At 36.3% G+C, this 19603-nt stretch overlaps 2 protein-coding genes across 3 annotated transcripts; one reads left to right on the top strand and one right to left on the bottom strand.

The window, feature by feature from the left end:
* Positions 1-5532: 5532 nt before the first annotated feature.
* Positions 5533-15004, top strand: nme6 (NME/NM23 nucleoside diphosphate kinase 6). 2 transcript variants are annotated; one of them, XR_014603456.1, is made up of 6 exons: positions 5533-5973; positions 8347-8446; positions 8877-8916; positions 13770-13930; positions 14279-14518; positions 14664-15004. XR_014603456.1 is itself a non-coding variant. In XM_084091912.1 (5 exons), the coding sequence occupies exons 1-5, from the start codon at positions 5896-5898 to the stop codon at positions 14425-14427; spliced, it is 528 nt and encodes a 175-aa protein (XP_083948038.1). In that variant the 5' UTR covers positions 5533-5895; the 3' UTR covers positions 14428-14560. The 2 variants fall into 2 exon arrangements, 1 of the variants encoding a protein (XP_083948038.1); XM_084091912.1 differs by lacking the exon at positions 14664-15004 and having other exon boundaries at positions 14279-14560.
* On the bottom strand, positions 14816-18898 carry baalcb (BAALC binder of MAP3K1 and KLF4 b). The gene is made up of 4 exons (XM_084091911.1): positions 18708-18898; positions 17551-17973; positions 16383-16573; positions 14816-15762 (listed from the first exon to the last, which is right to left on the bottom strand). The coding sequence occupies exons 2-4, from the start codon at positions 17732-17734 to the stop codon at positions 15595-15597; spliced, it is 543 nt and encodes a 180-aa protein (XP_083948037.1). The 5' UTR covers positions 17735-17973; positions 18708-18898; the 3' UTR covers positions 14816-15594.
* Between the last annotated feature and the right edge of the window lie 705 nt (positions 18899-19603).

Here is a 19603-nt window from a genome sequence, read left to right as displayed (position 1 = left end):
TGCCCTCATTTAATCTGAAATAATTTGGAGATATTTAATCTAGACTGCTTCGCCAATTAAAGAATGAGAAATGACTATTTTTTTTGCAAAATAAATGAATACATAACAAAAGTACGAGATGTTGTAATTGACGTCGTGTGAACCTATTCCGATTCCAAAAACCAACCCAATCTACCAATAAATAAAAACTCTCCCCACACCTTTCTGTTCCCATCTTTCCTCTTCTGCTGAGTGCTACAGTGTATCGTCCTCTTTGCATGACCGGTGGATTCTGCCCAGACATGGCCACATGCTCCCGGCCTTTTCAAGTGCTCAGCCTCCCTTAAACTCCCCCCCCCTCCCCTCTGCCCCTGCGGGCCCCCACCTGTTGGTGTCCTTTAGGAGCCAGGGCCTCTCCTATGCCTTCTGTCCAACCCAATCAGGGCCGTGTCAGCGGAGAGCGAGCCTGTGAAATCGCACCTCTCAGCTGTTCACACTCGCCTCGAGACACCCTACACCCACTGCTCCTCTTTTTACACCCAATCTCAATGGCTCCTTTAGGGAGGGAGGGAGGGAGGGCGCGAGAGAGAGAGAGAGAGAGAGAGAGAGAGAGAGAGAGAGAGAGAGAGAGAGAGAGAGAGAGAGAGAGAGAGAGAGAGAGAGAGAGAGAGAGAGAGAGAGAGAGAGAGAGAGAGAGAGAGAGAGAGAGAGAGAGAGAGAGAGAGAGAGAGAGAGAGAGAGGAAACCAGGAAACAACTGTGGGCGAGTGACTTCTGTACAGTAGTGGGCTAGTAGTCACAGAAACAAGCTAGTGTTACTACTGTCTGGGATTTGGTAAGCTAGCGGGCTTTAGGCTCAAGGCTTGAACGATTTGTGATCAAGATGTTTCTGTTTATTTTGATAAATTGCGAACTGTTTTTCTGAGCATCGACAGTAATGTCGACAATCACCATTATTTTGTAGTATTTTACACATAAATTATGTCTAGATAAAGGGCACTCAAGGTATTCTAACTTAATAAAATATAGCCTTTACACTGGGAACAGTTTTAAACCTGCTAAAAAAAATGATAATTCATACTTTTTTTATTTGTACAGATAACAATTTAGGTGAAAAATTCAATTAAAAACATGAATTCTGTATTTCTAATGATCATGTTATCTAGCAAGATGATGATTTAAATAGTTTATTAATTAAATGTTCATTTATATATTCATGTAATATAGTAATTGTGAAATATTATTACAATTTAAAATTTATTCCTGTGTTGGCAAAGCTGAATTTTCAGCATCATTACTCCAGTCTTCAGTGTCACATGATCCTTTAGAAATCATTTTAATATGCTGGTTTTGTGATCAAGCAACATTTATTATTATTATCAATGTTGAAAACAGCTGTGCTGCTTAATATTTTTTTTGTGAAAACAATGATACCAGGATTCTTTGATTTGAAAGTTTAAAACAACAGCATTTATTTACAAAATAAATATTTTTGCAACATATAACACAGTTTAAAATAAGAGTGAATATATAGAGAAAATATATGAATAGAAAGTTCAATAAACAGAATTAATTAGCATTTCTTACATTTATTTCTTACTTTTTAAAAATACATTTTAATAAATATAAATATTTTGTAACATTATGTCTTCATTGTTACTTTTGATCAATTTAATGCATTCTTGATAAAAAGTTTATATATATATATATTTCACTTAGAATTCAAAAATCTTACTAATTACTAATCACGTCATACTACATATTTGTTGAAACTAATATTAGCCATACTCCTACAATAGACATATGAATATCCATATCTACTTATAAGTTATGAGTGGTGTAGATTTTGTAGCTGAAATAACTAACAGTGCCTTGATGACCACACGATTTCAAGACTGATCCGTCCACATCACGAACCCCGACCTAGTTCTATGGAGGAAATGGGAGAGGTCTGGTACATTTTCCCCTGCAACAAGCATGCCAGTACCCCTGAAGTCAGCACCTGTGTTCTAAAAGAAGCCCAGGCAACAGGAGACCCAGCCCTATTCACAGAGACCTCAGGCCAGAGACGAGGCTTACTCTGAAACCCAACACTCTGCACTCTTTTAACAGCATTAAACCACCACAAATAGCCAGCAGCATTGCTCTTGCAGGAATAGCACCATGCATGCTCAACAATTACTGTTTCCTGTGGCTGCACATGACAGTAACAAATTAGACATTTCCATCTACATCATTGGATTACAACATATGCCGTCAGGTCATTGTACACCTGTCAGTGAAGGTATTTTTGCTTCTAAAGCTATACGAATCTGCAGTAATTCCCCATTATCCTGAATGTTTTGCTGTTTCATGCGTTCGGTTTCATGAAAGAAATATTGAAACTGATTGGTTGTCATTTTCAGTAGCTAATCCCATGAAGGCTGTGAAACAATTGTAAGGGTGTGTATTTAATGCACTACGGAAACAATACAAAGCAAGTGTTCACTCGGGTCAACGGGAAAAAAAAGAGAACAAGAGAGGGAGAATGCTCAGTGTTCCAGTAGAACGTAAGCTCCAAATCTGACCGCTCGATTTATTTTTAACACTGGCGGTCAAGCTGGGCCCCACAGTGCTGATAACTTTGTTCCTCTCTGTCACTAGAGCAGCAGCATCCAAGTTTATTCTAAGAGGTCATTTAGCTCTCTCTTTTTCTGGGGGCTGACATATAAGTTTTCAGGCAGTCCAGTTTAAACAGCTGATTCTCAGGACACAAATGCACAGCACAGGACTTGAAGCATATAGCCATAATCTTTTTGGGTTACATTTCTCCTCAAATTAAATAGCATAGAAATTATGATATTGAAGCTTATTAAAGCTTTGTACAGTTTTTACAGTATGAACATCCACGTTTTCCCCCAAATGAGTCCTTACTGTTGACAAATAATTCCCTTCTCTTACTCAGACACAAGAGCTTTTTTGGCAGATGAAGGCTAGGTTTTGAACTCATGCTCGGTCCCATGTAATTTGGTTTAACTCAATTTTTTGATAGAAATAGATTACTAATGTACAGAATGTACCTCGTAAAGCAATAATAATATTAATATTTTTAAGGAATATATATGTTTTAGTTTAAACCTTTAATTTAAACCTCTGTTGTGCAGTACTTTGCTAAAATATGAAAGCAATTATTCAAATTTCATTTTAATTTGATTTAAAAAAAATATTTAAATTGTTAAAATGTTATGCATTCATTTGATTACCACCATTTTTTATAATAATTTTTAACAAAGAATCTAGGAAAATGTAAACTGACAACACAGGATTTAAAAAACAAAACAAAAAAACTTAGGGTTAGGGTTTCTTAGGGTACTGTTATTGGTAAAATTCTAATAAATTAGTAATTGTTGAAGTTTTATGAATTCAATTTATTAGACATCCTTTTTGATTATTGAAATTTAAACCATTAAAATAGAATCCAGAGCAATTAAAAAGGAAAATATGGAATTTGGGGTGAAAAAAATAAAATAAAATAGATTTTATAGGGTGCTAAATGGTCCCACTTTATATGAGATGTCTTTAACTACTATGTACTTAAAAAAATTAATTGTTAGGTGCAATTTTTTTTTTTTTAATATACGTATAATGTAAGAACATGTATATACAATAAATACACTGTACCAAATTATTCATTTAAATGTTAGTACATAGTTAAGTTCCTCATGTTCTATTTTGCATACTGTCTTTATGTTTTTTGTTTTTGTATATGAAAGTCAATGGGGTCAAATGTTGTTTTGAATCACACTGACTTTTTTATTGCTAATGGACAAAACACTTCATTTCATAATCATTTAAATAAATATCTTCTTCAACATAAGAAAGAAAGTCATTTTGGAATGAATGTAGGTAAATTATGACAGGAATACATTGTTTTATGATACATGTGATTCCAGGGTAGGCCATCTTGTCTAATGTGAATGACATCAATGCACATTTAAAAGTGGAGTTGGTCAAGGCACACCATAATTCTTAAGCTTTAAAAGTGTTGTCCTTCCTTAGGTATGACAGTTGCTCCCGCTGAGGTTGACACAGCTGTCTGTGAGAGTCTGGTGCTGCTCTGTGAAGCATGGGAATAGAAAAGGTCAAAGGACACTCGCATTTCAGTAGATGTCAAAACAGGTGCTAGCAATTGAGAGGTAACCAGCTTATTCCCTGTCCCACAAAGATGCTCAAAATGACTCTGGATAAAGATAAATACATATGAAAAACATGTGATATTTATCTATATGGGTAATTTCAAATTTACTTTTCTCACTTTTCCCGTGAGAAGCATTTCTGTCTCTGCTGTGAAGTAATATATATATACTTTTTCACATGCATTTTTCCAATCAAAAGTAGGCTACAATTTCAGTAATTGAAGGCTAGATATTATTAAACAGCAGACCAAATGGTCATATCCTGCAGGAAATGCACCTCTGACCCCATCCTGTCACTCCTTAAAAGACCTACATGAAACAGACAGGGTGTCAAAATGGGATATGTGTTGGTCCAACTGGTGTCAGCAAACTCATTCAAAACTGAATGAACGTGTGTGAGCCATGGTGGTGGTCAGGGTAAAGTTGGGGTAAATAGGTCAAAACTGGCATAATTACACCAACTAACAAAAGAACAAAGGATAATAGGTGTGTTTAAATCAAGGATTCTACATTAAGGTCTATTTACTGCAGTCTGGAGCTGTGACGTCACAACAAAAAGTAATATATATGTGGTGTAGCCACATCAGTGTTAAGGAAATAATCCACAACAAATCATCAAATTGATTTCTTTGGGATCATATTTTATGTCAGATCCTGCACAAACTCTCAACATATAAAAGGGCACATGAATTGCATAGGGCACATAAAAGGGCACATGAATTAACAAGATACATTTCAGCTATAAAGTAAACCATATTTGATTTTTAACCACTGAAAATGTGTATAATTTAACAATTTACTCTTAGAGCTTTTTGAGATCCCAATATTTATTGGATTTGAATCATAGGGCCTTAAAATATGGATTCCAAAAGAAAAGTTTGTTAAGAACCAAAATCTAAAAGGATATTAAGATCTAGTTAATAATACTCTAGTTAGCATGCACTTCAGGCAAAAAAACAAAAACAAGAAGTGCTTTTTCCTATTTTTTAACTGTCACCATTGGCAAATAGCCTAATGCAACAAAGATTGCTAAAGTCAACAGATTTTGCTAATAGCTGCCAATATCGGTGCATGTACAAATAAAACGATGCTGCCATCTTAAAGTCTTTTCTACACCTGTAAGCTGGCTCCAAATCTAATAACATTTTATATGACGGAAACAAGAAAAGGCATGGAACAGCACATTGATCTTAAGATGTCTTTAAACAAGCATAGATAACAAACTTTTTATTCGAGGTCTTGTCTGTTTTGTTAAAAATCGAATATTAGCTATTGTGTTGATGTTAGTTTTTTCTTTGTAGATTTATTGACAACAACGCATTTGAATATCAGACAGTTGGAATTTGCCTGAGCAGCTGCGCGCTCTGTAACTTCCTATGTTTACTACCGGGTAAGATGGCGGCGCCCATACAACCCACAGCACGGAGCTCGTATAGTTTTTAAATCGAGCTGTGTTTTTCGAATTGTGTTTACTTTGAAAACAAATTTACCACCAACTGATATATCGAACGTTTTTTTGGTGGATCGTGTACATTGTATCAGTTCATTTATCTTGTTGTACCACACATTATTGGTCTGAACTGCGCAGTGAAGTGTTCACGAGCACTCATTTATGTTTAGATTTGCTGGTTAGCGTGTAACTATACACCATAGATCGATCCGGAGACCAAACACGGGGAAGATATAAGCCCATTAATGACTTTTAGTAGATGTGAAATCAGGAAATTGAAGCCATCGCAAGCATGCGGTGTGTGAAGGCACTGCAGCTCACCCTCGCGGTCGTCAAACCAGATGCTGTGGCCCATCCACTCATTCTGGAGGTGAGATAATGATGACATTGCAGCTGTTTAATGAACACCTGTCCGATTATATAAATAATTAAAGAAAAATAAATGGCATTGGCAATAAACTAAACGTCCCTTTTCAGGATACCTTATTTTAAAGATGGTTTTGTAAAATTCAAATAAGCTTTACAGATTTTTATTGGAAAAGATTTAAACATTGTTTTTCATGCTTGTTGGATGAACCATAATCATTGTTTGTGGGCCTACATGCATCTGTGGAACAGTCATTAAGACACTAACTGTTTATAGGTTTAATTTATACAATTAAAGTCACAATAACTTAGGATACTACTAAAGAGACCTTTCTACTGACTCTGAAAAACACCAGGAAAAATAAACTGCAGTGTCCATAATGTAAGACGTCTAAGATAGGGAGACAGGAAAGTCAACTGATCATTTTTGCAGTGCCAAACCACACATAACCAGATTTCCGCCCAGACGCGTTTGAGAAGTATGGAAGTTTATGTGTAGCAATATTCAATTTGAAATGTAATATGCAAAATGACAATGCAATATGTAAAATGGCAATGCATTTCTGATTTTAAATTTTAATTTCCCCATACATTTGTGCAATGTTTCTGTAATACATTTTAATTTTAATTTTGCAACTTATAAAGCGTTAAATTATGTATTTAATTTACATATTAAGACTAGTGTATGAAATGCCAAATGTAAATTTTATAATTGAATTTTCATTTTCATTTTGCACCAAACGTTGCACAAATGATGGGAAAATTAAAATTTAAATGCAGAAATGCATTGCCATTTTACAAATTGCATTGTCATTTTGCATATTACATTTCAAATTGAATATTGCTACACATAAGCTTCCATAGAGAAGTGCCTTCACTGCCATGGTAGAAGAGTTGGATAACATCTGAGAGTAAGAACTGGTAAATCTGCTGCAGTCCGTGAGGATTCACTGTAACTTAGTACTTAAAGCAGCTAACGTTAGTGCCACACCAAATACTGACTGCTACATTTTAGATTTAAACTTTGTTCAGGGACTCATTGTTCCATTTCTGTTCATTAAATGTCTGTGAAATGTGTTCAGGTTATGTTTCAGATGTTGATCTTTTATGTTTAATACAAAAATGTACACGTTAAGCAATTTGTTGGGAAAAAAGCAGTTGAATGTAAGGGGACATTTCTTTTTTTGCTGAGTTTGTTGTAATGAAAATGGCGTCATTAATTACCCTCATGTGGTTCCAAACATGACTTACTTTCTTCTGGGAAAAGAAAAAATATATTTTGAAGAATGTTTGTATCCAAACAGTTTTGGTGACCATTGTCTTCTGGTGACCTATGTACAAAAGCACTAACAAAATATATTTTACGTTCCACGAAATAATGAATGTCATTCATTTTTTATTTTGGGTAAACTTTCCCAAAATAACAACCCTTTACATTGACTAAAGGGTTGTTTGATAGTTCTGTTACCATCTGTTTCATTTTGTTTCACTGTTTTAAATTTCTTGAAAAGCCATGATAGTGTTTCCCAAACTGGGGTTCATGAGTTGACAAAAAGCTAATAATGAATTAAATAATACAAATTTAAATAAATAAATAAAAATATTTAAAATGAAAATAAAAACAATTAAAATGAAACAATAAAAAAGATTAAATATTTTATGTTTACCTGCATGCCATGTGAGCAATTAACATCAGAGAACTGTGGTCATGCAAATGTTTTGTTAACTTATTTAAATATTATATAATATTTTTAAATCTATAAATCTTAGGTGGTACTTTAAGTAATAATTTATTAATAACTATTTTATATATACGGTATATATCCTGAACAACAAGTGTAACTAGCCCTGGTCTCCACATCCTGCGGAATGTTACTTTTTAAATTTTTAATGAAGAAAGATGGATAGCATGTAGGGGCTTAAGGCTACATAATAATTTGTCTTTACTATTGAAACAAGCCAGTCTCTCCTGATTTAATTTCCTCTGTCTGTCGCTTCAAAGGGATAAAGGTGCCGTTAATTAGCAACAATTTCCTCATGCAACATGGTTTGAAAGCTGAAGCCCAGACTGCTTTAATTTACACCAGCGGATTCTAAATTAAATGTTTGTGTTTTTATTAGTCTGAGATATACTTTCATCACTCAGCCTTTACCCTTGTTCTTTTGGGAGATTACAACTCTAAATCAACCCTATTTTTTTTTTTTTTTGCTGAGATCCTTTGTCATCTTGTTGTTGAGGGAAAAGATGAAATCAAAAGCCTACAGCAAAACTGCAACAGACATTTTTTTTTAACCGCCAACAATGAGTTTTGGTTTATAGAGATGCAGATGGCCATTGCACAGCAACATTTTAATATATTATTTCTTTTATTTTCAGGCTCTTCATCAGAAGATTCTCGAAAACTTCATTATAATCAGAAAGAAAGATCTGATGTGGAGGACAAAAGATTCAGAAAAGTTTTATTCTGAACATGCAGGTAGAAAAAGATCTTTCTTTCTATGAAATGCACTGCATGAATGAAAATGGTCTATGTTTGTAACAGATTGAATGGTTAAGTACATGTGTGGGAGGGTGTCTATGTGATGTGTGATTTTAAACAGGGTGAGTCATAGTAAAGGCTTCACACAACCTGGAGATATAATGTTGAGACAACATGTGGAGAGAAAACATGTTACTCAGTCTCAGCTTATCATATCTTGCATCCAAAGAAAATCAGCTGCCTCGCTTTCAGATGTCTGTATTATCTGTGGAAAAGCTTGCCCAGACCATGTTAACAGATTGCAGCAAAATCTGCTGAATAAACCACATCACCCTTGTTGGTTCAGTCCCAGTGGATAAACTGATAAAAATATATATCAAAACAGTCAGCAGTTTTCTTTGTTATCATCCCTGTTTTTATTTTACAGGACGATTTTTCTATCAAAGACTGGTTGAATTCATGTCAAGGTAAAAGTTTATTATCATTTTCTCCCATAAAAGTGCCTACAATGCAACTTATTTATTAATAATAACTCAATAATACAATTATTTACAGGTTTGTGGACATATTTGTATATATTGATTAATTCATTTAAAACTGTAAGGTATAGTAATAAAGACCACAAATGATGGCAAATGATCATTAAATAATAGAAAAACAAATCTTTCTTTTAGATTTACTTTTACATGTGATTAGAGTGAACATGATTTAATATTGTTTGTGTGGATGTATATAATTGCTTATATTGTATTTATTATGCTGGAAAGCACTTTGGTCAACGACAGTTGTTTTAAATGTGCTACAGAAATAAAATGTGTATTGTATTGTAGTTGTATTTCTTGTTTTATATAATGCATGGATCCAGCATTTAGTATAGTATATTTGGGCTTAGTGCTTGGCAGTTGTTCCTCTGTGGCAATTACAAATGACTTCAGCCAAAAATATTTCTGTATCTGTTGATCAACACAGTATGTCAATTAGGAGGGTTTTTTGTTCTTTTAACATTGAGATACTATTATAGTTTTTTATATTTTGAATTGGTTTTTATTTTTGTATTTTCTGTTTTCACTTTAATTTTAGTTAAAGTTTTTGTAATTTAGATTTTTAGTTTTTTAAATCATTTTTATAAGTTAATGTTTTTTAATATGTCTATATAGTTTGTAAAATAAAGCTTAGTCTACATAGTTTTAATTAAAAGCTATGAGTCACAAATCTGGTTAACAGAGGGTTACAGTGGGGGCACTTCCGCCGGGCCAGTCCCCACGGACCTCCCACTCCTCCAGCATGCCGTGTACCATCAAGGTGCCGGATGATGGCATGGGTCTTTCTCGTGGGGAAACCCATCGTTTCATTGGGCGCTCCAGGTGAAAATCAGATGTTGATAGCTGCATCTGGAGCTTGCAATTGTGGTGCACTTGTGCGATCCACCTGGCATTAACCGTCCACGCTTCCAAGGCCTGTAAGACGATGGCAGCCCTGGCTGCTAAGGCTTACAGTGCCGCTGGACAGGCCGCCTCCGTCCTGCATGCAATGGCCATCCTGCAAGTCCATCAGGCCAAAGCACTCAAAGAACGGTTGGAGCAGAGGCTGTCCCCCTCCACCTTGAAAATGTATGTTGCCACTATCGCCACCGCATGCAGAGCTTCAGAAGCTCTGAACAGCTCTTTGTCTGCTTTGGAGGTCAGCAGAAGGGAAAGGATGTCTCCAAACAGAGGTTGGTCCACTGGACAATGGATGCCATTGCATTGGCGTACCAGTCCCAAAGCAGACCTCTGGTTCCTGTCCAGAAGCATGGAAGTTCCAGAGGTCTGGACGCGTACCAGTCCCAAAACACCCCCTCGGCGTGAGGGCTCACTCTACTCTGAGTGTTGCCTCCTCCTGGGCGTTGGCGTGCAATGCCTCTTTGGCAGACATCTGCAGAGATGTGGGCTGGGTGACGCCTAATACCATTAGGCCTAATCGCGAGATTCTACAATCTCCGGGTGCAGCTGGTTTCTTCCTTTGTGTTGGGTACAAACAGGTAATGTGCACGAAGGCTGTCTCGCTTGCAGTGCTATTCCCCTCTAAGAAGGGGTCAGGTGAGTTCCCCACTCAGCGAACCCTGATTGAGTTTCCTCCGAGTATTCTTCGGCAGTCATATGCAGCGGAGGCGTCCGACGCCAGGGCCAGTACTTGAGTTGCATGGCCGTTGGTCAGCCCTTGTACTTCGATGCCCTTATATTTTGTGATTCCCTCTTGGTAATCCCATATGTGTATTCTTCCACGGTATAGATTTCCTGTCTGTCAACGGTATGGTTTCCTCTACTAGTTCCATCCCTGTCTAGGCAGGACCTACTGCAGTGATCTTTCCATATGTAGCACTGCTTCACAGGCCAGTCCATATGTGTATTTCCACAAACTCCTCCCTACGGGATGTGGCCTCCATATCATCCCTCTCCATTAGACTAGGTACACTTCCCCAGCGTTAACAACACTGGTCATGGCTGAAAACAAAAATGGGAATAAAGAACCAAAGCACCCTTCCTGTGGAGTAAACATACTATAGGAACAGCAGCTACTACCATCTCCATGATAAACCTTGTCCCTTCCATCTCATTGGCATGGAGGTTTATTATTCTTTGGGCTTACATGGGCCGCTGGGTAAGTTAAATGAGAGCAGTTGCCAAAAGGGCATGCTACAACTTGCCACCATCTGCGTCTCCAACACTCGTAACAGTTCAGTGGCTGTGGCACTTTCCATAGGGACCCCATTTGTCAGTCTTCGACATAACGTTGAACGTGACTGACAGATAGGGAACGTCTTGGTTACTGATGTAACCCTCGTTCCCTGATGCAGGTTATGTCCCTCCTGCCACAACCCTGAACCACCCCGCTGAATGGCCGGGCCCTCATCTCGGCTCATCAGCCTGAACCTGAATGAGTGGATGCGTGCCGCCATTTTATATACCTGTATATAATGCAAATTCCACTCATCAATTCCGTTGGTCGTTTTTCTACAACTCAGAGGTGATTGGGGCTCCCAAGTGAGACCTCATTTGTCTTCGACATAACGGCAACATAACGTCTCCGTTCCCTCCATCAGGGAACAAGGGATACATCAGTAACCAAGAATTTATGTGTATAAATTGTTAACATTTAAGCTATTTCGTGAATAAGTTCATGGTTAAACCTGTTTACAATACTGGGAAGAGGAACAACTGATGTAGAAATTCTTCGAATTGTATGTTATTTGACTGAACATGATTTATGGAGGTCAAAGGTTAATCTATTAACCACTAGCTCCACGAGTCTCGAACCTTCAGAAATCAATTTCATCAAATCAGCCTTTGAGTGGATTATCCTACAGGTTCACAGACATTTTTCATCAAAGACATTGACACTTAAATCACTAGAAAGAATGGAAAGAAATAGATCTTTATATAGCTTTTTGTTCTTCCTGAATATTACCACATAGACTACAATTCAAAATGTGGGGTCTGTACATTTAAAGAAATTACTACTTTCAAGTGACAAATGACAATGAACACATTTATAATGTTAGAAAAGACTTGAATTTCAAATTCAAATAAATACTATTTGTTTGAACTCCTAACAAATTTAAACAACAAAACTTATATTTCAATATTGATAATAATAATAAACATTTCTTGAGCAGCAAATCAGCATATTAGAATGATTTCTAAAGGATTATGTGACACTGAAGACTAGCGTAATTGTAAGGGGATTTACAGTCAAAGACCCAGAACCAGAAATGATTAATTAAGACAGGAGTCAGAATTATAATAAATTAAAGAAAAGTTTTACTGAAGATAGTTTGCAGTTTCATCAGCAGAAGTCAGCTTCAAGACTCGCATGGAGTTTGTAGGCCGCCCCGCTTACAGTTACAAAGATCACAGCAGTTATACCCTTCACCAAGGTCTAAGCTACGTCTTTGCTTCAGGTTGAATGATTCTCATTGGCTAAGAAATAGATCAACATAGTAATTTTCCACACATATACACATAGACTGAAGCATATCTCCATCGATTATGCAGCTGACACTCGGACCCTGAAGTTAGGCACGTTGTAACCTTCCAGGTTGCAGATTTGGGTTGCTGGGCACCAGCATGTCCAGAACAACAACTCAGTCAATCTCCAATAATGGAGTTGTTCCTTAACCTGTAACCAAGAAGACTAACACACACACCGACACATAGCTTTTCCAAGGTTGGATTTGGCCAGGCTCTAACTATAAACAGGAGAGTCGTCTCAAAACATCAAGATAAAATGTTCTTTCTCTTAAGGAGAGGACACTTTAGTCTAACGCAGTAAAGTAAAGACTTTAGCTAAGAAATTGTCACTTAAACTATTGGTTCCATTGACCCTTGTGACCTATAGTCGTCACGGTGAGCTAGAAGAACAGATATATGTTTTAACACAGGTTGAAGACCTTTCTCAAACAAAACATCTTTCCATATTTCATTTCTGGAAGCCGGACTAAATGAGTAAGCACTGTTACTGCATTCAGATATCAAATACAGACATTAGAGAATACATGAAAAGAACATTTCAGTAATCACACTGGTAACTTCTATAACAGTCAGCCCATACTGGCAGAGTAAAATCTCACAAGCCTAGAGAAGTCATTCAACTCATGTGATATTTAGATTAATACCTTGATATAATCACACATTAGATATACATTGAAGCAGCATTGGATTCCAGAATCCACCCCCTTCAGAATGATGCTGAAATTTCAGCTTTGCCATCACAGAAATATATTACATTTTTTAAATATATTAAAATAGAGAACAGTTATTTTAAATTGTAATAATATATCACAATATTACAGATATTCTCTCCAAAACATTCTTTCAAAATAAAATTCTTACCAACCCCATACTACTGATGCTGTATTCTGTACTACCCCTCTTTCTTTTGAAGGGAACAATTAATGCAGATATATGATCTGTGGAGAAGGACATCAATGCTCGTTGTTAATCTAGTTTGGACAGTGAGACGAGACCGATGTTACCATGGCACCCTGTCCTCTGTACGTCTTTGTCTGGAAGATAAAACATTAATGCCGCAGACATATTTTAGTCTACGTCAGAGTAATTTAAAAATAAGCCACTGATTACTCCTAATTTTTTTTGTTCCATTTGTGTGCCGACAGTGCCACTAAGTCAGTACTACTCTTTATTGACTAGGCCTGTATGTATTATTGACGTCATAGAAGAAATTATCACACTTTTCTATTTGAATTCAATTCTATTTATCCATCTATTAATCCTTTATCCAGTAATCCTTCTATTCACATGAACTCTTATTCCCACAATAGTGGCCCAATGAGAGCGTACGTCCTAGCCAGGGAAGACGCTATCACTCACTGGAGGGGGATGATGGGTCCTACAAAAGTGTTTAGAGCTCGTTTCACTTCACCAGACACCCTTCGAGGCCAGTATGGGCTTACTGACACCAGAAACACCACTCATGGTTCAGGTAGAGTAACATGGACCTGTTTTGATGAAGATTTTCAAGACTGAACAGATCAGGGGTGCCCAGTCCTGTTCCTGGAGATCTACCTTCCTGCAAAGTTCAGCTCCAACGCTGAGCAAACACAACTGAACCAGCTTACTAAGATCTTTGGGAACACTTTAATTACAGACAGGTGTGTCGGATCAGGGTTTGATCTGAACTCTGCAGGTAGGTAGAACTCCAGGAACAAGACTGGGCACCCCTAGACTAGATCAACTAAAAGCTGGATTACTCTGCAATGACCCTGTCCTAAATTATATCTCCAGTTTTATATAATAAAGTCTCATCATTGCCTTATATTCTTTCTTTCAGATTCTATTGAATCAGCCAAGAGAGAGATTTCATTTTTCTTTCCAGAATTCAATGCAGATGAATGGATGGTTATGGAGGAACCACGTTTTAGGGTGGGACTTACTGAATATAATGAGGAGAGACAAATTCATACTCTCCAGAACACGTGATGATCTCTAGGCTGATGATACTTCTGCAGTGCTACATGAATATGACTTTCACCTAATGTTTCCCTTCTGCTGCATTTTATGTTACTCTTTTGTGACGACTAAATATATGTACTTCAGCTCTGATATGATTAATATGATTAAATAAAAACAAATAGATTTGAATACTTAATAATAAACTATGTCAAAAGGGTACTTAATGTTATTATTTACATCTTAAAATGTTAAAAATATATTAGTATATTTAGAAATTAACATTAACCTATAATAATAAATGCTGTAATAGTATTGTATTCATTGTAAGTTCATATTACCTAATGCATTAATGTTAATATATAGAACCTTTGTATTGTAAAGTGTTACCAATTAATTCTGAGACTGGACCAAGAGAAAGGTTTTCAAAGTACCGCAATAAATATTTAATGACTCAATAAACAGCATCTTCCAGTCAGTAAAGCAGTGATGCATCAAACAGTATTAGAACAATGGAACAGAGGTTCTTATTCTTGCACACTACCCTTTTTACAGTATAGTGCTAGCTTGCTACAGAAACTGTAATTAGGTTTTGAACAAATGTTTGCTCTTGTAAAAAAAGAAAAGAAAAAGAAAAGCATAACTGTTTGAAGGCAACAATTGTGTGGTAGTAAGTGTACTGGATATACAAAAAGCCCTGATTTTCAAATCTAAAATCAACATTGAAGCAATGCAACAACCTCAAAAAAAAAAAAAAAAAACTACTTAAAAATACACTTGTGTTGTTCTTATGTTTTAAACAATGTAAATATATATTTTTACACTTTTCACAAGTCAAGTGTCCACCTCTTGATTACCCTTCCTGATCTATCCTGTGCTTTCAGTGTATGTACAGCAAATGCTTTTACTAAGATTCTTTTTGTTGGCATTAGAAAATGAAAAAAAGACAACATTATGACAAAGACATTACAGAGGAAAAATGTACATAAAAATAAACATTATTAAAGAAGAATGTAACTGAATGATGAAACAAACAATCAAATGCCCCTTGAATGAAAATTGGTAATCACTGATTAAGCCCAGATGAACTTGTTCATTTAGGTCATCCCTGCTTTTTACTTCTTTGGTCCATGACATCTTCACCAAAGCTTTCAAGAAATCCAAGATACAATCTTCACAAGGTCTTGCGTATCCACTTCATTGAGGCACTGAGTCAACTGCCATCAGACAATCCACCGGTTTCATGACCTCATAGGTGGTTTGCGATGTCTCCTTGATCTTCCCGCTCTTGTCCACTTGCCGTACACTTTGAGTCACAGTGATGGTTACTTGCTTGGTGGACATCCTGTTGTCCTGCCATTTTGTCTAATGAAGATGACATAGAAAGATGATCAGACATGACAGTTACCAAATCTTTTTAACATTTTACTACAGTTTTCCCTCAGTTGCTTACACAATTCCTGAAACCTACACTCTCCCCAAAGAACCTTTCAGTGAACAGTCCTTAAAAGAACCACCTTTTTCTTGGTGTGAAGAATATTTCGACTTTAAAGAACCTTTTGTGCCAAGGAAAGGTTCAATTGATGGAGCTATGGAACCATAGAAGCCAATAAAGAACCAGTCATTTCTCAGATAATTAAACAAAATGTCATATAAACATATTTTATTTCAGAGGTGGTTTCTCTAAAATGTCCCCCTGAACTGTCAGAAAATGTGAAAGCCAAACAAGCTCAAATGTCTCATTAATGTGAAAGGAAGCTACAAGTCTATTTTTAATGTGCTAATAAAGTGTTTGTAGTTTAAAAGTGAAATACTGTAATAAAGGCTGCTTAAATCAAATGAACAATAATTTCAGGTGTGGTGTAAATGAAAGGGTACATAAAACTGAAAAAGTTGGAAACACTGATTTATATTACAATGTCTTGTTCACACATGCTAGGTGCAGAAGATTGCACAAAACCATTACTTTGGATAGAAATACTTACAATTTCCTCAGTTCGCAACACACTTCTCTTCTGCACTGTAGTCGCAGAAGAAGACAGCACTTCCTGCTCTTGAGAAGAGAGTATTACAGGGGTGGTGTCAGTTTTCATGTCATTCAGTCCCACCTCAGACATAGCAGAACACACTTTCAGATATGCCTGACCCGGAGCAGGCAGACCATCATCAAAGAGATCTAATGAATCAGATACAAATATGGAAGTTGTTAATTCTGTTGTTAACAAAATCACTGTAGTGGTGATCATCATATCATAAATATTTCACAATCAGATAGATCTATCCATCCATCCATCCATCCATCCTTAAAACAGTTTAAAATGTAATTTATTCCTTTGCTGAATTTTCAGCATCATTACTCCAGTCTTCAGTGTCACATGATCCTTCAGAACTCATTCTAATATGATTTAATGCTCAAGAAACATTTACTATTATTATCAATATTGAAACTGTTGCTGAAGCTGAATAATATTTTTGTGGAAACAGTGATTCACTACCATTCAATAGTTTGGTCTAAGTGATTTTTTATTTTATTTTTTAAAGAAAGAAAATGAATACTTTTATTCTGCAAGAATGCATTAATTTGACCAAAAACAACAGTTAAGACATAAAATAAGATTTATATATATATATATATATATATATATATATATATATATATATATATATATATATACTGACGTCTTGCTTACAGGGCTAAAAATCTTGAAACAAAAGAAGACCTAGATTAATTACTCTAGTAATTTACTCTAGTCATAGTCAATGGTCGTAGTCAATGCCATGTTGTCTATTTTAATAATCTGCTATCAGTTTATTTTAATATTATAATTGAATTACTGTAGCTGCCCCAAGTGTAACAATTCTGCACAAAGAGATATGGAGTGCTTATTGCGTTCATCCATGCTCATACTGTTGTACTGAAGTACTGAAGGGATTCAACCATTGCCATGGCAACAAGAGGCCTACATGAATTAAATGCACACCAACAGCAGACTCGCAACACTTTCCTTTTGGGAAGGAAATATCATATGAAGGTTTTGACGCGTTAAACTGGGGTGTCTAAGGTGAAAAGAGATATTTAACTTAAATATGAAGACATAGGCCTTTTTAAACCTTTTTAAAACGCCTCGAAGTATGATCTCAGTCCATTCTCACCAAGGTTGGCAGTTTTCTCTGATGGGAAGCTCGCCTCTGAAGAGTTTTCTGAGGGGATGCTCTGGATGGATGACAGGGGGATGTCTGTGTCTGTGCTTGCCAGCCAAGTGGACTCTGTCTCTTTGGTCCAGCTCTCCATATATCTTGGCTCCAACACATCTGTCCTGGAGCCTCCACAACCCATTATGTGAAAGACAAATCCACACCTACACAGCCTTGGATTCTAGGTCCATTAGAATACCTCCCGAATGGCAAATGGAAAAATGGTGTTCATTGCACAAGTCATTGGCATCTTCTTTCAAGCCATAAATGTTACGTCATTTAGCATCAAGAACCCATTTCACCATCATTTTGTTGCAAAAATCAGTAGTCTTGCGCTGGTCAGGTGTCAGGTCACGCAAACATGGAGATCTGGGACTAATTCTGTGGAAGAAAAAAGAATAGCCTGTTTGTTGTGATCCTAATCCTTTAAAGTAACATTTCAAAGTTAAAGTAATAGAATTAAGGAATAGTTTACAGTGTCTTTGTTACATATGTTACATGTAGGCTACATAATAACAGTAAATTATGCATAATTGCATGCAACTAACCCTCAACCAAACCCTAATCCCACCCTAACCCTGTAGTGGGCCTATTAGCCTACATGTTGTTAATTAATATTACTCAGCACTTAATTACACTGTAACAATGACACCTTAAAATAAATGGTAACCTTTTTCCTTCTTCTTGTATTTATATAATTAGCTTCAGAAATTACGCATAACATGTCATATAACCTTAATGTATTAACGCGTATCCAAATTGAGTAGTTCAGTCCTCGCAATACGCACATGATGTAAACAAAGACGAGTTTAAAATTGCCTCTGGTCCAAATAATGAAGAAACCAATCAACTATATTCAGAATAGATTCCTAATTTAATTTAAGCGATGTACAGTTCGTTTCCCCTGTCATGCAATCATTAATCGATTGATAATTTATTATACGAGTAGCCTACATCGTGTCGTATTTACTGTGGTGACGGCGCGCTCCTCTCATACGGAGAACATAATAATGTGCAGAAACATGCATTTTCATAGTGTGCGGTGTATTCAGTCCTTCAAATGTGCTGAATGCCTTGCTTGTGGTCTTTCACGCGACAAAGATTTTTGATATTACCTTAAGTCGACAGAGGAATCAGAGTCAAGAGTCGAATAGTTTTCTCCGGTATCCGTTCACAGTATTTATTACTCTTTTCAAAACATAATTTCCAAAATTCGTAGAGGAGCTCTACCGCGACGAAAAAAAAAAGCCCCCAAACACTGAATGATGATGACACTCCCCCATCTCTCTCTCTCTCTCTCTCTCTCTCTCTCTCTCTCTCTCTCTCTCTCTCTCTCTCCTGATGTGAATGATGCTGATCCCACCATCTTTTGGCTAAGATTAACGAGGTAGTCTAAGTGTGGTAGCCTACAAAGTGATTTTGGACATTTTTCATGCCACTTAAAAATCCACTCCTGTTGACCCGTGCAGCTTAAATGTTACACTTGTGATATTCCTTCCTCTTTTCAGACTGAAGACATACAGTGGTATGTTTGTTATTTAAGACAAAATAGTTGAGCACTTCTACAGTTTACACTTCTAAAATCGAGAAGAAAATTGCACATTTGCGCCATGGGTTTTCCTGCTTTCCTTTGTAAGCAGCTGTTTGTTATTTGCTGCTGTTACTGTGCAGCATGAGGTATATTCCATATGAATTAGTGACATTTACAGGAAATTGCACTATCGGTGAATCAACATTTGATTCTATTTATAAAGGATCTGCCTTTTTGATAATGGTAAATGCATTCCTAATGTTATTTAGATGAATAATTGGTATGACTGTAATGTGCAACACTGGAGGATTCAGCTATTCATAACCATTTGTTCATTGCTTCGCTATTTAGTTTGTAAAGAAAAGTAATGAAAAAAGTGCATTAAGGCTACTTGCACTAATGCATGCCCTATCTCTTTTGCTTTCACCTATTTAAATAAAGTGATAAAAATATGACAATACCCATCATGAAAATATCAAC

Source organism: Abramis brama (genome assembly GCF_963993115.1).
Source record: "Abramis brama genome assembly, chromosome: 18".
Classification (NCBI taxonomy): domain Eukaryota; kingdom Metazoa; phylum Chordata; class Actinopteri; order Cypriniformes; family Leuciscidae; genus Abramis; species Abramis brama.
This window is presented reverse-complemented; position numbering and strand designations above follow the sequence as displayed.